General features: G+C 35.9%; 1 protein-coding gene across 4 annotated transcripts in view; it reads right to left on the reverse strand.

Annotated features, from left to right (window-relative positions):
• The window catches only part of TANK (TRAF family member associated NFKB activator), a 72,679-nt gene that overhangs the window by 19,225 nt on the left and 26,764 nt on the right, over positions 1 to 26,690 (reverse strand). For 3 of the 4 annotated variants that reach the window (XR_014296961.1, XM_082657729.1, XM_082657730.1), the window contains exons 3-4: positions 13,472 to 13,580; positions 12,240 to 12,358 (exon numbers count right to left, since the gene is read on the reverse strand). Coding sequence is in view for 3 of the 4 variants with exons in the window: in XM_082657729.1 (XP_082513855.1) it covers positions 12,240 to 12,358; positions 13,472 to 13,580 (228 nt within the window). In the remaining variant the exon portion in view is untranslated. Of the gene's footprint in view, positions 1 to 12,239; positions 12,359 to 13,471; positions 13,581 to 16,695; positions 16,801 to 26,690 lie in introns of all 4 variants that reach the window. The other variant, XM_082657731.1, reaches the window with a different exon arrangement.

Raw genomic sequence — 26,690 nt, forward strand, 5'->3', positions numbered from 1 at the left:
ATCAGCAGGAGCAAGAAGGAAAGCAACATTTACTGTGGCCACTGGCCATCCAGCAGGAATACATTCTAGGTGACACTTTCAGGGAATCTGGACAAGTCAGTGACCTCCTGCACATCATTATTTGGATGAAATGTAGAGGGAAACATGCTGCCTTAATGTTAAATAGTTAAGAGCAATTAGAGGTCGTAATAACGGTGGGTAAACCCATCCAATAAGGAATATAAAAATCACACCACTATTGATAAGCATAACAGGAGAGAGAAAATAAAAGATACCCATCTTGGAATTATTTGGTTTTCCAAAAGGAACTTACCAGAGAAGAAAAAAAAAATCATAGTTTAATGACTTACAGAATGCCTGGGAACTACTTTACAATAATTTTATCAGGATTCTAGGATCTATCTATTTATCTTAGAGCCGAGTATCAAGTGTATGGAAAGATGTCTAATTGGCAAAGAAAAAAAATCTTCCAGGTAAAAAAGCTTTCATAACATGGCAAGAGTGCCTTAAGGAAGCAACAAAGACACTGAAAGAACACAGCATATTACGTGCAAATGATAAATTAGGTGTGACCTCCCCATCTCTCCCCCATCAAATTCTAGCAATATCTTAAAGGGGACTACAAATTCAATAAGAGTTGTTAAAATACAATATTGGGAAAAGTGCTAGCTAGAGATTCTATGGTAAAATGAAGCTAAGTAGTTTTTTTTTTTTTTTTTTTTTTTCTTTTTGGCCACGTTACGTAGCTTGCGGTATCTTAGTTCCCCAACCAGGATTGAACCTGGGCCCTCAGCAGTGAAAGTGTGGAGTCCTAACCACTGGACCACCAGGGAATTCCCGCTAAGTAGTTTTCTTACTGTTGATTTTGGATCCTATAATACATTCTTGTGCCTTTAAAAATTACCACGAAGAATACATACTATGCAACATTTCACAAGTCTAGGGTTCTGTGGAATTGCTCAAGAAATGCATCAGGCACCACACCAGCTTTTAACAGCATAATGCAACCCTTTGCATGCACAGGCATCCATTTGGGTCCACCCTGTGTCCCCCACCATGAGACCAATGCAAATATAATGCTCTAGCTGCTTGCTGTTCTATAAATAACAGAGATCTTTTTTACTCTGATCCAGGAGCCTCATGTCTTATTCCACCATCCATGAAGTTATAACTTATTAGCTTGTAGGTAGGGTAAAATCAAACCCCAGACCCTGAAACTCATGGGGTCAACAACTGTCACAGTAGTATTAAATATTATTTGCCTTTTTTTTTTTTTTTACTGTGTTGGCATTTATACTGATGATACAAAAGCAATGGTGAGTAAAACTGCTGGTGCCTGAGTATGACCAAGGCCATGTTACCAAACTGTACTCATTGTATTCTTCAATGCCGTATACTCGATCAAAAAGGAAGCCAGTTTCACCTAAGAATATCCTTGATGATGACATAGTAAAAACTATTAACTTTATTGAATTTTGATCCCAAGCTAACATTTTTTAGTATTCTGTGTGACAAAATGTGAAATATACACAAAGGACTTCTATTTCATACTGAAGTACAGGGGGAAAAACACTTGTGCAAGTGTTCGAGCTGCAAGTTGAACTAGTCACTTTTTTAATGGAATGCCATTTTCACTTGAAAGCATGATTATCATGCAAGCTATGGTTATTCAGACATTTTCTCAAAAGCAAATGAAGCTAGCTTCCCACTTTAAGGAAAACAACTGAAAAGATTTGTTGTTTACGAAAAAATTTAAGTTTTCAAGTGCAAATTTTGGAAAACTTCTGTTATAATAATCTTGACAGCTGCCCAGTATAAAGACTTTTCTGATGAGATCAGTGATGATGTTAAATGTGAGTTAAAATATTATATCATGAAAATAAGTCAATATTTGGAAGTTGTGCATAGCTCCCTGAACTGGTATTTTCCAAATGACCAATTCATGATGCTACAAAATCATACATAAGTAAAAGACACATTCGAAGTACAAGACAGACCAATGGCTTTTAATGTACCAGAAGAGTTCACTGGTTTCAGCTTTCATACTGCAGCTAACATTAAGAAATTACCACTTGCCAAGTTTTGGTATAGTATCAAAGGAAAATATCTACAATTTCTAAAAAGGTTATTAAAATACTCTTCCTTTTCCCAACTACGTATCTGTGTGAAGCTGGATTTTCTTCATGTAATTCCACCAACCAAACAAACAAAAAAAACCCCCCACAACCCGCCCCCCTCCAAACCACCCACCACAACATATCACAACAGATCAAATGCAAAAAGCATTTCTAACCAAAAAACAAATATCTTTTTTTTTTTTTGGCCACGCCATGCGGCATGTGGGATCTTAGTTTCCTGACCAGGGATCAAAACTTCACCCCCTGCATTGGAAGCGCAGTCTTAACCACTGGACCGCCAGGGAAGTATGAAGAAACAAATATCTTTAAAACAGATTTTGAGAACTTTTAGGATGACAGATTATAATATATTAATAAGAGAAACTAGATTGATTTGGAGGGCTAGCCCCAACCTACTGAGGTTGAAAAAACAGCCTTTCAGGCCTTGGTCAAGATAAATCACGGAAGAACAGAATACAGTAACTCTGTTTAGTGGGCTCTGGAGAAGAGTAGAAAAAATAAAAATGGGAAATGTGAGAAAGGGTACAGAAAGGGGAAATAAGGGGAGAAATACCATATTAGAGCTATTTAAATCTTCTTAGAAGCCAGGGAAGAGGATTTAAAAAGTGATATGCCACTTCTCGTTTTCTTCTCCCCTCAAAAATTATTTCTAGTGTAATAACAAAGCAAAAAATAAAATTATGTATTAAATTAAAAAACAGAGACTCACCAAGATTAACATACAGAAATCTGTTGCATTTCTTTACACTAACAATGAAGTATCAGAAATGGAAAGTAAAAGAACAATCCCTTTTAAAATCCCATCAAGGGGACTTGCCTGGTGGCGCAGTGGTTAAGAATCTGCCTGCCAATGCAGGGGACACGGGTTCAAGCCCTGGTCCAGGAAGATCCCACATGCCATGGAGCAACTAAGCCCGTGTGCCACAATTACTGAGCCTGCGCTCTAGAGCCCACGAGCCACAACTACTGAGCCCGCGTGTCACAACTACTGCAGCCCGTGTGCCTAGAGACTGTGCTCTGCAGCAAAGAGAAGCCACTGAAATAAGAAGCCCACACACCGCAACAAAGAGTAGCCCCTGCTCGCCGCAACTAGAGAAAGCCCGCGCACAGCAACGAAGACCCAACACAGCCAATAAATAAATAAATTTATTAAAAAAAAAATTGCATCCAAAAATAAATTAAATACTTAGAAATAAATCTGAGCAAGGAGGTGAAAAGACTTATAGCTGAGAACTACAAAACACTGATAAAGGACACTGTAGATGATTCAAGGAAATGGAAGGATATTCCATGCTCTTGGATTAGAAAAATTAATATTGTTAAAGTGGCCATACTACTCAAAGCAATCTACAGATTTAATGTGATCCCTATCAAATTACCCACGATATTTTTCACAGAACTAGAACAAACAATCCTAAAATTTATATGGAAACATAAAAGACCCAAAATTGCCAACACTATCCTGAGGAAAAAGACCAAACCTGGAGGTATAACCCTCCCAGACTTCAGACAATACTACAAAGCTACAGTAATTAAAACAGCATGGTATTGGCACAAAAACAGACATATGGAACAGAATAGAGAGCCCATAAATAAACCCACACACTACGGTCAATTTATCTTTGACAAAGGAGGCAAGAATATACAATGGAGAAGAGACAGTTTCTTCAGCAAGTGGTTCTGGGAAAGCTAGATAGAAATCAATGAAGTTAGAGCACACCCTCACACCATACACAAAAATAAACTCAAAATGGCTTAAAGACTTAAATATAAGACATGACACCATAAAACTCCTAGAAGAGAACATAGGTAAAACATTCTCCAACATAAATCATACCAATGTTTTCTTAGGTCAGTCTCCCAAGGAAATAGAAATAAGAGCAAAAATAAACAAATGGGGCCTAATCAAACTTATAAGCTTTTGCAAAGCAAAGGAAAGCATAAAAAAAAAATGAAAAGACAACCTACAGACTGGGAGAAAATCTTTGCAAATGATGTGACCAACAAGGGCTTAATTTCCAAAATATACGAATAGCTCATACAACTCAGTAACAGAAAAAAAAAAAACCCAATCAAAATATGGGCAGAAGACCTAAATAGACATTTAACCAAAGAAGAGGTAAGATGGCCACCAGGCACATGAAAAGATGCTCAACATTGCTAATTATTAGAGAAATGCAATTCAAAACTACAGTGAGGTACCACCTCAAACTGATAAGAATGGCCATCATTAAAAAGTCTACAAGTAACAAATGCTGGAAAGGGTGTGGAGAAAAGGGAACCCTTTTACACTGTTGGTGGGAATGTAAATTGCTGCAGCCACTACGGAAAACAGTATGGAGGTTACTTAAAAAGCTAAAAGAGAGAGAGATGCCATATGATCCAGCAATCCCACTCCTGGGCATATATCCAGAGAGAACCATAATTCAAAAAGATACATGCACCCCAAAGTTCACTGTGGCACTATTTACAATAGCCAAGACATGGAAGCAACCTAAATGTCCATCAACAGATGAATGGATAAAGAAAATGTGGTACATATACATAATGGAATATTACTCAGCCATAAAAACGAATGATATAATGTCATTTGCAGCAACATGGATGGACCTAGAGATTATCATACTAAGTGAAGTAAGTCTGAAAGAGAAAGACAAATACCATATAACATTTATATGTGGAATCTAAAATATGACACAAATGAACTTATTTATGAAACAGACTCACAGACATAGAAAACAAACTTATGGTTACCAAAGGGGAGAGGGGGTGGGGGAGGGATAAATTAGGTATTTGGGAATAACAGATACAAATTACTATATAAAAAATAGATAAATAACAAAGTTCTACTGTATAGGACAGGGAACTATATTCAAAATCCTGTAATAAACCATAATGGAAAAGAACATGAAAAAGAATATGTATATATACCTGAATCACTTTGCTATGCACCAGAAACTAACACAACATTGTAAATCAACAATACTTCAATAAAAAAAACAAAAACAAAACCAGAGACTCAAAACAGGAAAGAGTTAGGATGAATTAATAATTCAGATTTGGAAACAATTTCTACAACAGAAGCTTCAATGTAAACATTAAAATGATTTGGATATCAATTTTCTTAGAGTTTGTGATATATTTATTATGACACCTTGGGGAAAACTATGAATTTTAATGAATAAACTTGTTGAATAACTTTTTTCCTTCTAATTATTATTCTACTAGAGAGTCTATAAACAAAGACTAATCTCTAGAGAAAAGTAATATAGAAGTGTTACATATAAAAAGAAGGTATATTTGATCCAATCTCTAAAAACAAAACCAGGGGGAATGGGACATTTGCTCTGACCAAGAAGGTAAGTTGCTACATACACACGTTTTCTCCAATCCTCTGTAATCCCCAGGCTAGGCTGTCATGTGTCATTGTATAATGGGCATTTCTATCTAATAAGAGATGATGAAAAGAAAGAATCGAGCCTTAAAGGAATATAAGGATAAATTTTTTTTGTTGTTTTTTACAAAGGTGAGTAATACAAAGGTGAGAACATAAGCAGTCATATTTTTTTTAAAGTTCCTCTCTCAGGAAAGGTACTATGTGTTTTGGTAATGTAAACCATATTTTACCTTGCCAAGGAAATCACTTGATAGTTACATATCTTGACTAATAATATAATTTCTAACTTCTGTTCAAATAATAAAAACATATTTAAAAACAGGTGTTTTTATCATATACCTGTATACGATACTCTATTTTAAAGCATTTACAATGTATATAAAACCAGGTACCTGACAATAAACCTAACCTATAAATAAATACAGTTTAAGAGACTTGCAATAGAGAAAGTATCTAGATGTTGAAAGAAGCTATGGGGGCCTGATGGCGATCCCCACCTAAGTGGGTGCTGCTCCTGAAGTCCAAAGTATATGAGATATGAACAGTTCATGGATGGAGATGTCATCCAAGACCTAGATTTGTGAGGCTAGGATTTTATAAGCTACAGAAGGCCAGACAGCAGAACAACTTAAAGTTCATACAGTGTCTGCCAAAACTGTCATATATAATAACTGGAGGAATACACCATGGGCAAATGCCTTTCACTGAAGAACCGTCTACAGAATAAAGAAACAAAAATAAAGAATAAGGAAACAAAAAGAAGCACTCTCTCCTCTGAAGTCATGATTATGTAATTTTAAAAAGTTATAGTAAATGAAATTGCTCTTTCAAAACCCTCAGTTTTATTCTTATTTTTTTGCCGTACACGGGCCTCTCACTGTTGTGGCCTCTCCCGTTGCGGAGCACAGGCTCCGGACGCGCAGGCTCAGCGGCTATGGCTCACGGGCCCAGCTGCCCCGTGGCATGTGGGATCTTCCCGGACCAGGGCACGAACCCGTGTCCCCTGCATTGGCAGGCGGACTCTCAACCACTGTACCACCAGGGAAGCCCCCAAAACCCTCAGTTGTAGCTTTCAGTTTATTTAATGTTCTCCAAAGTAGCCTGGAATAATATGGGTTCTTGCCTAGAGATTATTCTTTTTCTATTAAAATGCTGCACAAAATTTAAGTTTACATATCTATGCACATACTACCACATAAGCAAGTTAAGAATTTGTTTTCTTTCCCCTACTTAAACTAAATGTTGAGTGCCTGATCAAGCCTACCTTCAGCTCACTGGGAATTTTTATTTTTAAATTAAGGTCCTATATGTTTTATCTGTACCATAAAATGATAATTAGGATTTCATTTTGTCAGTAATTAGGACTTCACACTGTCTTTTAATTTGCTTGCTAATTGCTTTGGGTCTCCAAATTTTGTTTCCCCAACCAGATTGTAGCTCCTTAAAGGGGAAAGATCTTACTCTTTTTTTTTTTTTTTTTGGTATTCCTATCAAGGACTAGCAAGACTGGGAAAATAGAAGGAGTTCAATAAATACTTCTTGTCCACTCAGCCATAAAAAGAAATGAAATTGAGTAATTTGTAATGAGGTGGATGGACCTAGAGTCTGTCATATAGAGTGAAGCCAGAAAAAGAAAAACAAATACCACATGCTAACACATATATATGGAATCTAAAAAAACAAACAAACAAAAAATGGTTCTGAAGAACCTAGGGGCAGGACAGGAATAAAGACGCAGATGTAGAGAATGGACTTGAGGACACGGGGAGCGGGAAAGGTAAGCTGGGACGAAGTGAGAGAGTGGCATGGACTTATATATACTACCAAATGTAAAATAGATAGCTAGTGGGAAGCAGCCGCATAGCACAGGGAGATCAGTTCTGTGTTTTGTGACCACCTAGAGGGGTGGGACAGGGAGGGTGGGAGGGAGGTGCAAGAGGGAGGGGATATGGGGATATATGTATATGCACAGCTGATTCACTTTGTTATAAAGCAGAAACTAACACACCATTGTAAAGCAGTTATACTCCAATAAAGATGTTAAAAAAAACCCCAAAAACTTCTTGTCTAACTGATTGACAAGCGAATTTTTAGACATCAGCTTTCTTCAAACATATCAGAGCTTCTATGTTTACTTGCAATTGACAGGTACAGCACATCCTACTTCCTTAATGTTAGCACTGATGGCAGCTCCACAGCTCCATTACTGTTTTACTATTCTAAACCTATAAAATCTTTCCTGCTCCTCAAAGCTACCATGTATCTGCTGATCTAATCACAATGATAGCTACATTAGAAATTTGCCAACTGTCTAACTGGCATCTTTCAGTAACAACTGCATTCTTTGTATTTTTTTTTTTTTTTTTTTGCGGTACGCGGGCCTCTCACTGTTGTGGCCTCTCCCATTGTGGAGCACAGGCTCCGGATGCGCAGGCTTAGCAACCATGGCTAACGGGCTCAGCTGCTCCGCGGCATGTGGGATCTTCCCGGACCAGAGCACGAACCTGTGTCCCCTGCATCGGCAGGCGGACTCTCAACCACTGTGCCACCAGGGAAGCCCCATTCTTTGTACTTTTAAACTTTTGTTTAAAGCGTATAACTCAGATGAAAAAAGATGTATAAAGAATAAATTATATATAGAAAATCAGAAATAAAGCATAAAAACATCTCTATACACATGAACACATGGTCTCTAAATAATTAAAAGTTCAAATAAACTCATATAATATATACTTTGTATCTCGGATCCTAGAATCTGAAAAAACTTTATAACATTCAATAACGTCTATATTGGTTATTAAATCAGAGGGCAGTTTAGAGTTATTGAATGAATGAGTGAAGAAAATTTACCAACATCACTAAATTCTTTTATGTATTCTACATTTTTGCTCTCTATATTTTCTTGTGTCAAAACACTCTAGGACTTTTGTATAACTTCCACACAAAAAAAGGGATAGAAAGATGACAAAATCTTTTGTCACACCCTACACACCTAGGGTAGCATTTAGTTTGCAACTGAAGTGGTTCCCAGAGCCGTATTATAAAAAAATCTCATTTCCAAGATCATAAAAATGATCCAAGGGAACTCCCTGGCATTCCAGTGGTTAGGAGTCTGCGCTTCCACTGCAGGGGGGCCTGGGTTCGATCCCTTCTCAGAATTTGTATTTATATTAAAATATAAAATTTGCTAAATAATAACTGCTATCATGACATATGTTACTATGTCTGACAATGGTGTCCTGCAAACAAGATAGTAGTCTTTGCCAAGAATAAGTGTATGCATTTTTGTGTTATTTGATTTCTTACAATTTTTAACTTTTAAAGTAATAACATGCGACAGTTTCTTGGTGCTCTAAAGCACTGCTCAGCTAATCTCCACTGGAAAGTCTATATTCATATTAGAATTTTTGAAATTATTCTCAAGATAATAAGCTATGATTATTTCTTTCCTCTGAGATGAATAACAATAGGATTCAGGTGAGTCAAATTCATTATTAAATTCTGCCAGGTTCCTTTAACTCTCATCAATATTTATCATATGGTAAATGATGTACTATGCTGCCCCCACGCACACCCTTGATCTTTTGGTACCCTCTTCTGTATACCACAATCAACAATCCCTGTGATGCTTTTATTTTTATTTTTAAAAATATTTATTTATTTAGGCTGTGCTGGGTCTTAGTTGTGGCATGTGGGCCCTTTTAGTTGTGGCATGTGGGATCTAGTTCCCTGATCAGGAATCAAACCCGGGCCCGCTGCATTGGGAGCACGGAGTCTTAACCACTGGACCACCAGGGAAGTCCCCCTGTGATGCTTTTAAATACAGTAGGTCTACAAAATCTTTGATAATCTTTTTTTTTTTTAAAGAAGAACTTATTTTATCTCTGGAGCACTTAGTGACTTGTTTCTAATGAACAGAATAAAGTGGAAGCAAAGGTGTGATTTTAGAGACTAGCTTGTAGAAAGCACTGTGGCTTCCTCCTTGCTCTCTTGGATCTCTTTCTTTGTTACTCTGAGGAAGATAGCTGGCACACTGTGATGAGAGGCCCATGTGGTGAGGTATCTTGCCAACAGCCATCTTGGAGTAAGCCATCTTGGAAGTGGATCCTCCAACCACCGTTAAGCTTTCAGGTGACTGGAAGCCCTTGGCCACATTCTGACTTCAATCACATAAGATCCTGAATCAGAACTACCCAGCTAAGTCACTTCTGAATTTCTGACCCACAAAAAGTGATTAATAAATAGTTGTTGCTATATATTGGGGTAAATTTGGGGTACTTTGTTTTGTTTTTTTGTTTTTGCGGTATGCGGGCCTCTCACTGTTGTGGCCTCTCCCGTTGCGGAGCACAGGCTCCGGACGCGCAGGCTCAGCAGCCATGGCTCACGGGCCTAGCCGCTCTGCGGCATGTGGGATCTTCCCAGACCGGGGCACGAACCCGTTTCCCCTGCATCGGCAGGCGGACTCTCAGCTACTGCACCACCAGGGAAGCCCGGTACTTTGTTATATGATAGATAATACAATGAATCCTATCTCAACAAGAAATACTGTACAAACTACAGTGGTGTACAAGAGGTGAAACTCAAGTTTTCCATTAAACTGAGTACTTCTCCTCTAATGTCACTAAACTACAAGCAGAATACTAAGGGTCATCCAATGACACAGGTTCTGCGACCTTGACTTTTTTATGTCCTTTTAGAAATCAAAGGACTCTTGCATGCTCTTTGTGTAGGATTTCTATGAACAGACTAAACTATACGTTTCATGTTTCTCAAATACAATTTTCTAAAAGGTCCTCTTTTCCCTCAACATATTCCTTTCTCCTCCACTCTATGTGTCTCATTTTCCAAGGCAGCCATAGTTGCCATTTGCCATAATGTCTGGGGGTCTTTCCCTTTTCAAATAACCTATCCAAGTCCCAAACAAGGTAAACAGTCCTCAAACTACCCACCAAATAGGAGGAGGAAAGGACTGTGAGTGGTTAGCAGTAGCCTCCTTCTGTTGTTCGTTCAAAACGTTTCTATTAACTCACTAATTCATTACAGAGGCTAGGCCAACTGATTGGGAATGTAATTTCTAAAATCAGTTAAGTTTTTCATGACACAGAGAACTATATTCAGTATGATAAACCATAATGGAAAAGAATATATATATATGTATAACTGAGTCACTTTGCTGTACAGCAGAAATTAACATAATGTTGTAAATTAACTATACTTCAGTAAAAAAAATAAAATCAATTCGTTTTTGAGAAGGCTAATAAAAGCATATTGAAAACAGAAAATTGTGCCATTATCTTAGCCATTTCTGCATACTACCTTCTAGGTTTTGTCTTGTGTATACATGCATACTTTGACATAATTGCAAGCAACCAATATGGAATTTTTTCATTTTGGAAAAACCTTAATGATATCCATGCCAATCAAACTCCTTCAGGAAAGGATTTCAATTGTATTACCTAAAAGTGTATTTAATTATAACTTAATTAGCTCAGATCAACATATATGCCAATGGAAAAGATTTTAATTTCAATTGGCCAGTATTTTTCTAAATTAGGACTAATTTTTGTAACGCATATATAGCCAGCTCTTAAATACTCAATAAATCCAATTTATCCATTCTTTTAGAATATATTTCTTCCCTTTAATCCTTTATATGTTTAGTGCTCATTAGCACTTTGGCTCTAGATACATAAAGGAAGATTAGAAAACTGAAATATAAAACTGCTAATTTTTATTATAATACAAAAAGATTGAGTTGATGAGCTATTCAAAGAGTTAAATACGTAGCTGTCAAATAAATCTTTCCCCTGTTAGTAAAGATAATTAAGAGAACTCACTGAATTTAGATTTATTTCCTACTTGGAGCTTTATATTTTTCCCTCTTGTGGTCTGTCAACAAATAAGGTTATAATTGATGCAACATTATTAATTTTTTGGAAATAAGCTACCTTTGACATCATTTCTGTTACTTACACTTAATTTCAGCCCAGCTGTTCAGATATATATATATTTGAGACATAAAGACATCTTACAAAATTAAAACAAACATAATTTAAAAAAGAAATCTGTTTGAAGGTTCTCTTTGAACACTAATTGACAAACTCTAAAACTTTCATAATAACAAATTATCCAAATTCAAAATAAACTAAATTATTAATATATCTTAGAGCCTTTCACATTATCCCCTTTGTTCTAATCAAGACTGCTACTTTCAAAAATACTTTCTATGTACTTGAACTGCAGATATTTTATTATTTTCAGAGAAATGTTATAATTGGAATAAATATAAGAATTTTGACTAAAAATTGATGATAAATCATGACATTTAGAAGTCTCTGAAACAGGAAAATGGTCTGCAAATATTATTTACTTAAGCACTAAATTTATGTCAGCATTTTATAGTAGTTCAATGATTTTAAAATGTACTATAACAGGCTCTATCACAAAATTGTATTCTAAAACTCAGAATCACTGTTTCTGAATTTTGTCTTTTGCAAAATAAACCTGAACATGTTCCAGTGGCACAGTTTCTTGTGTTTACTAGCAGTTTTAGATAAACGGAAATTGGAGTGGGGGTGAAGAGAGCTGAATGATTCTCCACCATTCCTGCCCATCCCAAATGTGACAGAATACTGACTAAATAATTCAAGAAGCCCGATTTCTCATTTATTTCCTTTAGGGAATAAACTGGCAGCGCAGTCTACCTTTGATTCTTTTTCTTTTGGTATTCGTGATTTTACGTTATCATGTGGCTGATCCAGAGTGAAATTATTCCTCCTTGCTTCACTGTCTTCAAGCAGGGGAACACAGCCATAACTGTTATCTGTAAGACAAAAACCTCTTAGACATAAGTGGGAAATCCTTGTTTTTGGTACCACCTGGAAAAGTAAAAAGAATACAAACCCAAATCCCTAATTTTAAAGAGTAGAGATTTTAAACTATGAATTTAAAAAATTCTTTAGATAATAGCTACTTTGACAATTTGCCCATTTAGATTTTGGCATATTTGATTCATATTTTTTTACTTTCATTCCCACTAAACGCACAAAACCCCTACTCTTCCAATATCAGTAGTATATAAAATATGTAGAATTTAGAAAACTAGAAGTATGTTCTTTGTATCTTATCATCAGCAATGTAATTAAACTTTTATTTAAGTCATATTTTCAGGTATGCATTTCTTGTTTATGATAATTATTTGCATAATACTCTATGCTTATTATTAAAAAATGAGAAAATGCAGACATGATGAAAAGAATAAAAAAAATAAAAGCTACCCACAGTTTTTATTATCTGTGAATTATTCCTATTAACATTTTGGTTTATATTTTATCAGAATTTTTCTTTTCCAATACATATAAATTCACAAAAGAATCTTTTTTTTTGCATAGATAAAATTACATTTATTTTTTATCTTGCTTTGCTCAGTTTGCCATATGTCATGAATATGTCTCATGTTTGTAACTGAACACCTATTATCACTTTTCTTGGCTACATAGCTGTTCACTACACAAATGACTGTAATTTAACTGTTGAACATTTATTTCTAGTTTTCCATTATTAGAAATTATACTGTGATGAGCATCCTTGCATATATACCTTGAGTACTTAAAGAAATATCTTCTTATGATATATTCTTAGGACTTGAATTTTTGGTTTAAAAGGCACAGACATTTTAAAAGCTTTTGCTATTTATTGACAAATTGTCTTCTAGGAAGTTTTATCAACTTAAGAGTTCCACCAGATAATATATGTGAATGTCCATTTTCCCATTTCCTGCAACTGTTCATTTCTTAAATAAATGTAACTGTACCACAGTTATTAAAATATCAGAACTACTGTAAAACAATGGAGAAATAAAATAGAAAAACTTAACTTCCATCTTTCTTTTCTCCCAGAGGTTTAAGAAATAAATAAAAATTTAACATGAACATACCTCGACTGGAATTCACAAGAAGTAACTGTGATTTTAGCTTGTCAATAATAGTTTGTTGAAGTGACAGCTGTTCCTGTTGCTCACGTATTCTCTGCTCATAGTTCTCAGTCTGCTGACATAAAAACCAGTTAGCCTGATATTTACTGACAGACATGTACATACATTTACTGCCCCTTAATAATTACATATAGATATGAGTTACCCATATTGCCATTTCCCAGGTACTGGAGCATTTATTTATGAGCTAAAAATAGGATCCAATAATGCATTTATAATCATTACACATAAGTGATTTAAAATGCTTTAAACACTGTAAAATTTTAAAAATCTTCTTAAAGAAATTTCAGTTAGGAGTTCAACGTATAGTTTCTTGGATAAAAATTATAATTTAGAATTTAATCCTTAATAATAACAAAAAAAGCATGAATGACAAAATGGATATTAAAGTTATTCTATAAAAATACCCACTAACTTTAAAAAGTGAAGATTTCATGTCTTTTAAATAAACACACTTTTGAATTTACTTTTAGAGTACAAAAACACAAAGGAAGTAGCTATAGCTAAAACACTATGAAAATCAAAGGGACATGTACAAATTATAAAATATATTGATCAGAAACTTCTAAGATTAAGTTTTAAGAAGTCAAGAGAACACATGGTTAATCTCTAGTGGATATCTTAAATACCACAATTTCCCTTATATTTTTAATCCATTCACCTTACTATTTCATTGCAGTGGCTGTGAGAATTAAGCAATGAAAGAAGAACAGGAGTTTGCATTAGAGAATACAAATGTTGCAAACCCGAAATTTGAAAACGTTCCATTACAATTATCAAATTAACACGAAGTCTGAAAAATATATGACCAAAGAATAATAGAGAATTCTTTAACAATTTCTATCACTAGAAGAACATATAAATGACTAAATTGTAAATTCCTTGAAATATGAAATGGGGTTCTAATAATCTTGGACTGTCCTTCAATAGATACTAAATATACTATTTTGAATTGATACTTAATCAAAGTTCAAAATTAATGAAGCTCTATTATTTTCAGAGATCTATAAACCTAAAGTTCTTTATATACACAGCTGTTCCTAGATTCCCAAAGTAAATTAGCTTAAGAAATGAAAGCAAAATACCACATTTTCCCAAATAAAAGGTGAAATTTTATAAGTATTACACTTCACACATGAGTAACTGACAAAGCTGGTAAATAACCCAACTGGTGTGTTGTCTTTGCATGTTGCCTGAGGGTGGTATCATATAACTTGATACTCCCATAGAACTCTGCAAAGTAACTTACGCATAGGAGGAATTCAGTACGTGCTTATTGAAAAAATAAAATAAAAAAAATAAAGAATCCAATTAAAAGAAAATCCAAGTAAATTTTATTATAATGAATAAAAGAATGAGTCTTTTGAATCTGTCTGAACCATATGTCCTATGACTAGGAGTCTGAGAACAGAACCTTGGATACCAAATTCCAGTCGAGGGCCAGGCTTCCCCAAATAAGACTTCTTATTCCTACATAAACTTACATCCAAGCCCCTAGGAAGAGTGGGTAGGTTGACTGTAAGAAGGGTTTCAACCTCTAATGCAAATTCTGTAATACTTTAAATTTACCTGGCTACACAGAGCCACCAGGGCTGAGGAATCAGCAAACACGCTGATATTACAGTCTGTACTACCTACTTCTGTGTATTTAGAACTTTCTCTAAAGAACTCAAAGCTTTTCATAAATATCAACGAAAAATTACCCATTCTTTCACTATTCTTTGAGAGCTATATATATTCTACTATCCAGCATTAAGTAACCAGTACAAAAAACTTAGTAAGTTAGAGACGGGCCCAGAATAAATGTATAAGTTATTCAAGCCTCAGTCCATTCTCCATGTATTATATATTTTCCCCCAACCTTAATGAAAAAACAAATGACTTGTATTTTCTTTTGGAACCAACTCAGAAAGCCTCTGCCAGGTAATTTTCATCTTCTAGTTTCTGGCTTAAAAATGTACTTTAGCACATCTGCATATAACATATTACAATAAATGAATAATGCTGAAAATGTTTTCATTAGCTGGAAAAAAAATCTATAGATCAACAATAATTTCAAGTTGAAGTTTCGAACTATTTCTTAAACAACTTAACAAAGTACTTTATAAACTTAAGCAAATTCTGTAATAATTTAAAAACCAATACTCTGGAAGTATAGCAGGGGAAATAGAACAGCAATGACCCATGTTCTTTTACTGTTCTTTCCACATACTTACATTATATCAATTACAGTAGTCTAGCCTAAATGTTTATATGTATGATTTCCCTTTAGACTATGACCTCCTCAAGGGCAGAGACTATTTTCTCCTGAGTACCCCATCTCCAGAGTACAGCAGAGTACCTAGCACACACTGAGATGCTCAATAAATATTAGTCGAATAAATAAACTAAGTTTTATAAGGAAATATAAGAGAAATAGATATGCCTTCAGAAGTAACCTGAAGGAATGGAGATAAGGTTTTGCTTACATTTCTATAAGGAAAATAGGAAAAATAGAGACAGTAGGTCAGTAGGTAAATAAGACAAAAGGAAATTAAGTTTCAGAAGATGGATGCAAAAAAAATAGGCCATGTCTGAAGATTTTCTTTTTCTGGAAAAAAAGGGAAGCTTATACTATCAGAAAAAAACGTACTAATTTGAGAAGAGAAAATACATATTTAGAAAATAGTATAAAGCTTCTGACCACAAGGCTATGAGAGGGGAAGTCCAGAAGAGGATACTGTATCAAACTGGGAAATAACCAGCAGAATTCAGTTTACTTGCTATGTTTGGAAACTAACAGGAACAAGAAGTTTGGTTTTTTTTTTCTTTTTAGTAAATGCTTTTGTTCACTGAACAGATGTTAACAAACTTACTATCTGAAAAGTCTTTTTAAAAGGTCAGATAATTGTTGCACTGTCACAGTATTTTTTTTAAAAAAAACAGTACAATTAAAAAGCAAGTACATTCCAGCACTACCAAAGACCCAACAAAACAGAAAAATCACTAACAACCACATTGAAAACGTACAACAGCAATGTCTTGTCAACACTTCTGTACAGAGCACAGACATGACAGCTAAAACAGACAGAAGAGAAGATGCTTTTGACAGCCAGTGTGTGTGAATGATTCTTTGAGTCAGATGGCAGCAACAAGTTACCAACTAGGAGATCTGCATGACAACTAACCATCCATCTGTATCAAACACCATCTGGCCGAGATGACTCTGGCTTCTGTGTATTTGACACTCCTTCCAGTTCCAAAGACTAGCAAAACAAGTGGTCTATCAGCATCTAAAGAGGTAAACAGGTACTTAGGTACTTGGTGCCAGAATGTACTTTGTATTCTTTCTCAGTGTTCAAAAGCAAAACTTAAAACAATGGTGATTAAATACAGTACACATCTTGAATTTACTAAAAATGGTTGTCCATACATACTCTCGACTATCATAAATAAAGCAGAAAGCTTATCTTAAGAAATGTCCCTTTATCCAGGCAAAATTTCAATCCATCTTCAAAACTAAGGCAGCATATTCTCTATAATTTTGGACATACAGCTGCTCAAGTTTTCATGGGTTTCATAAATATTAATATAGAGTTCTATAAATTGAATTTTTTCCTACTGCTGATACTGAAAATTCTCATTTTTCATAGTTTCCAAAGCACGTATTTCCTAAATGGGAAAAAAAGTTCAAGTGTCCTTAAGTCATCCATAATTCTCTAAATAGGTCAAACATTATCTCTTCTCATCCTCAAGAACTAATCCCAATATTCTGAGACATACCATTCTTTTCCTCTAAGTATAGAAAGAATAAAAATTTTAGTAAATATTGAATGGATTAAAAGAAAAAGCCTTGGTTTAAAAACCTTTCAAACTGTTCCAAGATTAACAAAGAGGACAAAAGCTTTATTGAAGGATTTGCTTGGCTACCACAAAAGCTCTCAATAGGGAGCTCCACAGTTCATGAAGGAAGATAATTAAATATTAATTATTCCAATACATAACACTTCAGACACAAACTAATTGTCTTATCTTGAAACTTTGGTAAACTAAAAACCAACTTCAATTTTAGGTTAAAAAAAAAAGAGACGGTATAGGATTAAAAACTCGGAGATATGGTTTACACGGCTCATTGCTAAACCATTCTCTGCTATATTCTCCCATAACTAAGAAGTTATAAACCCTGCCCTCTCCCACCTTCCTGATACCAAGACTCACCTGGGAGATCTGCAATTTGACAGATCAGATTATCAATCTGATTATCTACTATTAAGTGACAGTGCTGTCACCAATTTCTCTGCATGCCAAATGGTAAACTATTTTTATTTTACAATATTGCATTTTGGTCCTGATTAATTTATTCAGCTTCTTTGAGCCTTGGTTTCTTTCACTTTGAAATGAAAATAATATTTACTTACAGGATTGAAGGAGATTGCTTATTATGGTACATAATAAGCTCTTTGCAAACATTAGTTACTTTCCTGTAATAATGAACAACGTTTCCACATAATATCTATTACTATAGCATGTAGTGCATATGTCCATTAACTAAAGCTCTGATTATCACCGTACATAGGCAATTTGTCACCAGACTTACCACACAACCACCCCATGCTCTAAGCCAGTTTCTCAGTCCTTCTAGTTCACTGTAATCTAGGACTCAGAAGCTTCTCTTCAAGAAATCAGTGTGGTATCTCCATTGAATCAAAAACATTCTGTCAAGCAAAAAAACAAACTCTGGTTGTTCAAAGTTTACAAAGAGACAAAATAGGCTCAGAAATGATTAAGAAACAAATTGTCGTTAAAAACTACAAAAGTAGCACGTTTGTTGAAAACAATGCAAAAAACAACAAAATGTCCACCATTACCACCATAACAAAACCCCAGATACATACAAAGTAAAAGTGACAGTCTCTTCCTTTACTTTGCTCTCCTTTCCTCCTCAGAGGTAATTACTACTGACACTTGGGCATTTGCCCTTTCAAAACTTCCGTGTACATGTGTATGTATCTTTTTTTTAAAATGTGAACTGTTTTGCAACCAAATTTTTCATCAACACATCATCATCATATGATCATTTCACTGACTACTATGCTCCAGAAATTAGAGAGCTTTATTTTCTCTATCTCACTTAATCCTTAAACTAACCTTCTGAGATTATTTCCCACATGTTATAGATGAGAAAACTGAGGCACAAAGAGTTACAAAATAACCTGCTCAAGGTTTCTCAGTAGGTAGTAGAGCTGGGATTTGAATACAGGTTTGCCTGACCACAATGCCCAAGACCCTAAATAAGCACCATGGCTAGACTCATGTGAGTCTATCTAGCTCTACCAAGGTCCTCTTTTTGCTATATATTCTCCCTTCGGGCAATCTCATTTCCAGTGGTTGGTTATTTCCCAGACTTTCAAATTCTCCTTCTAGCAGAACCCTCCTTTGAACTCTATATCTATGTGGTCAAGTGCTCCTGAAAAAGCATTTCAAATTTTACTTACTCAAATCCGATGATCTCCTCCCTCCAACTAACAAACCCCTCAAACCCCCCGCAACCCCACCAAATCGGTCCTTTTCTAGCATTCCTTCTCTCAATACATGGCACCGCTATTTATCCAGAAAGCTACAACCATCCTTGACCTTTCCTCGTTCTATTGCCAATCCACCACCAAGTGTCAATTTTAATCTTAAATACTCTCAAATCTATCCACTTGTTCATTTCCAATGTAGACATAACAGTTCAAGCATCCAACATTAATGAACTACTGCAACAGCCTAACTGCTCTTCTTAAATCTATCAGCCAATCCACTCTCTACACTGTAGCCATAGTGTTCTTTGCAAAATGTAAATCTAATCATAAGACCCACTCTTTCCTCCTCCCACCCCTCCCCCCAAAAAACCTTAAATGGCTCCCTACTGATTATAGAATAAAAACCCAAAAATCTTCAATATGGCCTCTAAAACTCTACAAAGTCTTGCCCTTGACTCTTCTCATTGCATTATTTCCCTTATACTTTCAGTTCTTTAGGCCAACGGGGCTTGTACCTGGAAAGCCCCCCAACCTTGTCCTTCCACAATCACTTCATAAAAATTGTCTTCTCTAAATTAGGTCAAATCCCTAACAGACATTTTAAAAGCAGTTTACTTTTCTTCCTAATACTTATCAGAGTTTGAAACTTTACATTCACAGGATTGTTTGACTAGTCTCTGCTTAACTAGTCTGTGCCACCATTTCATGAAGCAGGGAGCATTTCTGCTGCTCATTGTAGACCCAGTAACTTAGAGCAGTTCCTGATACAATACATTGAGTAGGTGCTCAAAATAATCTTTGAATGGGTATCATAATTTAAATATTCCTAATTATTAATGAATCTTCTTGAATATATATCCTAGCATACCTGCCTAAAAGTTTTAACAAGACATATTTCTGAAAATTAAGGCCTGGAACAAAGGATACAAACATTTTAAATTCTAATAGGTGGAAAACAAGTTTATGGCAAAGTACTCACAATGTACAATAGAAGAAATAAGGCTTCGATCAGAAAGAGCCAGAAGCACCTTTATTCTAATACCAGTAGCTTCAGTAGAAAAAAAAAAAGAGTGAACTACTTTATTCCTACCGACACTTTACACCAAGATAAATGTTTTGAGGAGCAAAGAAAGGTAAAAAGGAAGAGTAGTAAACAATAATGAGGCCATTCACATCTTAAGTGAAAGTAAAGGCATTTTAAAATAAAGTAGTACATAAAATAAAGGCATGTTACGCCTTTATGCATTCCTTTAAAACATGTTTTACAAGTTTTTATGGGTAACATAAGCCTTGAGAGTTTACATTTCACATGGGTCAAGACTAGCTCTAGAATAAAGCAATCTGACAGCATAATCCTTATGGCTTTACATTTATTGTCAGAAAAACATTTAGAACTGTAATTTATGATAAAAAGACAGCATAAATTTAGTCTTATTTGAGGTTTTCACCTTATACCCACTGGTTAGTCAATAAGGCTCTTTGCTTAGCACACAGGATGATTTGAAATATTTTATATCCTTCAACTTACTTATCAGTACAAAGAAAAAGCAGTTTATAGCACAGCATCTGAACTATTTTAGAATTAAGAAAATTTCATCCTTTGTATACAAGTTATTGTAGATATTTCTCTTTTAATCAAGAACTGGGCAAGAAGAGACAAATACTTCTTTTCTCAACAAGAAGATATTTTCTGATTACATAATACAAAGGCTCTGGGGACAAGCAGATCAAACGCAGGAAGTTTTCTGTAACTTAATCATTTATGAATATGGTAATCTGACTTTCAAATTGGCAATCAGTTTTTAAATTTTCAGATGTTTTTATTACTTTATTAAGATTCTTCTCTTGGTCAAAGAAACAATAGAGGGTACTTACGTCTTTTAAAAATATATTTGGTTTCTCCCACAGGACAGTGGCAGAAATGAGTGATAAGCAACTTGGTATAATAAAACTGATTTAATATTTAATTCCACACTGTGGAATCTTGTGATATTTGAAACTCCCTAGGCAACTTAACTAGTCAGTCACAAGATATGGCAAAGACTGCTAATTATTACCACATACGCATTCTCATTCTTTCTTTTAGTAATATAGACTTTTTTTGTGTGGCTTCTCCCGTTGCAGAGCACAGGCTACAGACGCACAGGCTCAGCAGCCATGGCTCATGGGCCCAGCCGCTCTGCGGCATGTGGGATCTTCCCGGACTGGGGCACGAACCTGTGTCCCCTGCATCGGCAGGTGGACTCTCAACCACTGTGCCACCAGGGAAGCCCAGTAATATAGACCTTTAAGTGGGCACATGATCATCCAGCTAGAGAATATATTTACTGGCCTTCCCCACTACTAGGTGTGACCATGTAACTAAGTTCTGGCTAACGGGGTATGAACAGAAGTGACCTGTCCAAATTCTGGACTACATCATTAAAAGGAAGTTGTTTGCTCTTCCCCACTTCTCTCTCTTCTTACTGGCAGGGAAATGATAACAAGTAGAGCAGCCACTGTGACTCCAGAGAGGGAAACTGTAATTTAGGGGTGAATGAGCTGCCTAACTAGCCCTGGCTACTCACTTCTGGACTGTTACATGGGAGAGAAATAAACTTCTACCTTATTTAAGCATGGTATTTCCTGATCTCTTTGTAACAATAGCTTATTCTATCTGCACAAAATTCAGAGGCCAAGCCAACTCTATCACTGCCTTATATAATAATCTCTTCTCTTATCCTTCAAGCACATTAAAAGTTGTTTATGTCAGGGGCTACCGTGATTAAAATATTCCTCTACTTTGCAACAGTCAGAAGACCTTTTAGTCTGGGTATACCTAAGTGCTTATACAAAGCAAGAAACAGAATAAGCCATATTAGACTGTGAATCCTTTAAAAGGTACATTTTATGTTTTATGTATCTTTGAATCCCTAGCATTTATTATGTTCCTGGAACATCATAAATTATTTGTAGGATGAATAAAAGAAATATGAATGGCAAACTTTATACTCTAGGCTCTCTTAGTAAGAGATGTATAAATCACAAAGTAAGGATTTATCCAAGGATAGGGAAGATTATATTTGGTTATTTATAGCAATGGGAAGAAAACGGTTTGAAAACCTGGAATGGGCTGTGATTTAACTAGGTTAGTATAATGAATATGGACTTTTGAGTCAGATAAACTGTTTCAGTATAGATTCTGCCACTTATGTTAAAAAATTAACTTATTTCTGAGAGTGTCAGTTTCTTCATTTGAAAACGGGGCTAACAATGCCAACTTTGTAGGGCTGGGAGTATTTACATATAAAGTATGTGACTCTTGTAAAATATACTCATTCATAAAAAGTTAATTCTCCTTTCTGCTTTCTGAAGTAATATGAATTTAAGGATTGAAGGAGGGAAAAGGATAAAATTGGTTCAGTATTTTCTGGGATTACCTGCCATTTTAATATGGTCTAGAATAAAGGCTAAACTGTAAGGAAGAGCTAAAAATAGTCATGTTTTCTTACAGACTAGAGGTTCTAAGACAAACAATTTAATGTCATGGTGGTAGGAGTGCCTAGATGTAACAATGGAAAATTTGGTATAGAGAAGAACACCTCTTAGGGGCCAGGGAAAGTAAATATACTTGACGATCAATAGTAGGATATTAGTAGCTGTATGAAGGATCATCCTTTGAAATTTAACTGAGGTAACTTAGGATAAATAAAAGGCAGTATTATTCCACACGGTACCTTATAAAACTCATTACTCTATTAATATGGTATAGGTGGGAAAAAAATAGTGGATATATAAGTTCAGGTCTGACATTCAGTTTAACGTGCCTTCCAAGTGACAATAAGATATATGAGTCTAGGGCTTCCCTGGTGGTGCAGTGGTTGAGGGTCCGCCTGCCGATGCGGGGGACGCGGGTTCGTGCCCCGGTCCGGGAGGATCCCACATGCCGCGGAGCGGCTGGGCCCGTGAGCCATGGCCGCTGAGCCTGCGCGTCTGGAGCCTGTGCTCCGCAACGGGAGAGGCCACAACGGTGAGAGGCCCGCGTACCACAAAAAAAAAAAAAAAAAAAAAAAAAGATATATGAGTCTAGAGCTCAGAGAGTAAATCTGGAGTAGGGAGATAAATTTAAGAGTAACTGTCATAGGTATTTGAAGCCATAGGAGAAGATGAAATAGCTCATACAAGAATATAAAGATGCAAAGAAGGCCTTGAATAAGTCTAACGTTTAGTGACCTGGTAGTAGAGAATAAACCTACAGAGAAGAATGAGGAAATGCAACCCAAAAAGGAATGAGAAAAATCAAATATGGTATCTGAAATGTTAAAGAAAAATAGTGCTTTAAGTAAGAGGTAGTACAAGAAAGATGATCAGTTATTAGATGGAATGAGGTAGTTCTGTATGTGTGAACTTGAAAGACTATGGATGATTTTAGGCAAAGAAGTCATAGACATGAAATCTGTGGTCAAGCAATTTTTTTTTTCAAATCATAGTTCTACTACTTATTAGTGATGTGGTTGTGGGCAAGTTTTTTCACCCTTTTTGTACTTCAGTTTCCTCATATGAAAGATAATTCTTCCTCATAAGAGCTGTAAAATGATTAAATCAGATGACTGTGAAGCACTTTGGGAAACGTAAGCCTCAATAAATCTTAGTGATGATGATGGTGAAGATAAAGATATTTAAAAAAATTTAAAACCTTTTTCAAATTAGCATAACTCCATTTTTGAAAAAACATGATTCACATATTTTGGAAGGATATACATATATTACTAACAATGATTACCTCTGGGAAGTGAGGGAGAGGACCATCACTTTATATTCTGTGTACCTTGGATTATTTGCATTTTTTTCAATAAGCATGTGCTGCTTTTGTAATTTTGGCCAATAGTATTTTAAAAAAATCACTTACCTGCCTTATTTGTCTTTGTCTCCTTTATTGATTTGGAATGCTCAGATGTCTTTGCTTGACAGAATGTTCTTAAATGGATGTAGCACACTGACTTTTCAAAGAGGAGCTTCTGAGTCTTAAACTGCAGTGAACTAGAAGAAATGCTGTGAGAAGAACTGACTTGGAGTATGGACAGCTAAGTGGTAAAAGGCAGGCGAGTCTGTACAAACTGATGAATGACAGGTGAACAGCAATAAAACATAGATAGCAGGAGAATCTAGGCTACACTGATTTTTGTTTTTTGGTAATAGATTTTTTGAAAGTTGTGGTAAAATATATGTAACATAAAATTTGCTATTTTAACCATTTTTAAGTGTACAGTTCTGCGGCATTAAGTACACTTACATTGTTGTGCAACCATCACCACCATCCACCTCCAGAACTTTTTCATCTTCCCCAACTGAAAATCTGTCCTTTGAAACACTAATTCCCCACTCCTTTCCCCCAGCCTCTAGGAACCACCTTACTACTTTCTGTCTCTCTGAATCCAACTAGTCTATCCATTGTATGTATATACCACATTTTGTTTATCTATTCATCCATTGAGGGGCACTTGGGTTGCTTCCACCTTTTGGCCACTAAATAAGGCTGCTATGAACAAGGGCATACAAATATCTCTTTGAATCCCTGCTTTCAGTTCATTTGGGTATGTACCCAGAAGTGGAATTGCTAGATTATATGGTAATCCTATGTTTTGTTTTGAAGAAACATCATTTATTTTCCACAGTGGATACACTATTTTACATTCCCATCAGCAATGTACAAGAGTTCTAATTTCCCCACATCCTCACCAACACTGATTTTTTTTTTTTTTTTTTTTTTTTTTGCGGTATGCGGGCCTCTCACTGTTGTGGCCTCTCCCGTTGCGGAGCACAGGTTCCGGACACACAGGCCCAGCGGCCATGACTCACGGGCCCAGCCGCTCCGCGGCACGCGGGATCCTCCCGGACCGGGGCATGAACCCGCGTCCCCTGCATCGGCAGGCGGACTCTCAACCACTGCGCCACCAGGGAAGCCCCTTAATTTAATTTTCTGTAATAGCCATCCCAATGGGTACAAAGTGGTGTCTTACTGTGGTTTTAACTTGCATTTCCCTAATGATGTCGAGCATCTTTTCATGTGCTTATTGGTCATTTGTGTAACTTCTTTGGAGAATGTCTATTCAAGCCCTTTCCCTATTTTTTTATCAAGTTGTTTTTTGTTGTTGAGAGTAGGAGCTCTTTATATATTCTAAATATCAATCCTTTATCAGATAAATGATTTGCAATTATCTTCGCTCATTCCTTGGGTTGCCTTTCACTCTGTTGATAGCGTCCTTTGATGCACAAAAGTTTTAATTTTGATAAGTCCAACTTACCTAATTTTTCTTTTGTTGTCTGTGTTTTTGGTGTCATATCTAAGAAGTCATTGCCAAACCCAATGTCATGAAGCTCTCCCTCTATGATTTCTTCTAAGAGTTTTATAGTAGCTCTCGCATTTAGGTCTTTGATCAGGTTTAAGTTAATCTGTATATGGTGAAAGGTAAGGGTCCAACCCAAGAACACAGACTTTCCCCCATATGTTTCTTCTTTTAATTTTTTTTTCTTCTGGCTGTTCTGTGCAGCTTGCAGGATCTCAGTTCCCCGACCAGGGATTGAACTGGGCCACGGCAGTGAAAGCCTGGAATCCTAACCACTAAGCCACCAGGGAACTCCCTATTCTTTTAATTTCTTTCAGCAACATTTTGTAGTTTTCAGTGTGTAAGTCTGTCGCCTACTTGGTTAAATTTATTGTTAAGTATATTATTCATTTTGATACTATTGTAAATTGAATTTTCTTAATTTCCTTTTCAGTTTGTTTAATGTTAATGATTTCTGAGTGTTGACTTTGTACCCTACAACTTTGCTGAATTTGTTTATTAGTTCTAATAGTTTATTTGATGGAATCTTTCGGGTTTTCTACACACAGGATCAAGTAATCTGGAAACAAATGGAAATAATTTTTCTTCTCCCTTTCCAATTTGGATATTGCTTTTCTTGCCTAATTACTTTGGGTAGGACTTACAGTGCTATGTTGAATAGAAGTAGTGAAAGTGGACATCCTTGTCTTGTTCCTGATCTCAGAGAAAAAGCTTTCAGTCTTTTGCCATGGAGTATTATGTTAGCTGTGGGTTTTTCGTATATGGCCTTTATTATGTTGCAATAATTTCCTTCTAGTCCTAGTTTGTTGAGCGCTTTTATTAAAAAAAAAAGGTGTTATTTTATCAACTCTTCTGCATCAATTGAGATGATCCTGTGGTTTTTGTCCCCCTCTTCATTCTGTTAAAGTGGTGTATTACCTTGACTGATTTTTTTTTTTTTTTTTTTGCGGCACGCGGGCCTCTCACTGCTGTGGCCTCTCCCGTTGTGGAGCACAGGCTCTGGACGTACAGGCTCAGCAGCCATGGCTCACCGGCCCAGCCACTCCACAGCACGTGGGATCCTCCCGGGCCGGGGCACGAACCCATGTCCCCTGCATCGGCAGGAGGACTCTCAACCACTGTGCCACCAGGGAAGCCCACATTGACTAATTTTGATTACACTGATTGACTTGACCATCCTTGCACTGCAGGAATAAATCGCACTTGGTCAAAGTGTATAATCCTTTTAAAATGCTGTTGAATTTCGTTTGCTAGTATTTTGTTGAGGATTTTTGTATTAATATTCATAAGACATATCAGCCTGTAGTTTTCTTGTAGTGCCTTTGTCTGGCT

Source organism: Grampus griseus (assembly GCF_964374135.1).
Source record: "Grampus griseus genome assembly, chromosome: 7".
NCBI classification, from domain to species: domain Eukaryota; kingdom Metazoa; phylum Chordata; class Mammalia; order Artiodactyla; family Delphinidae; genus Grampus; species Grampus griseus.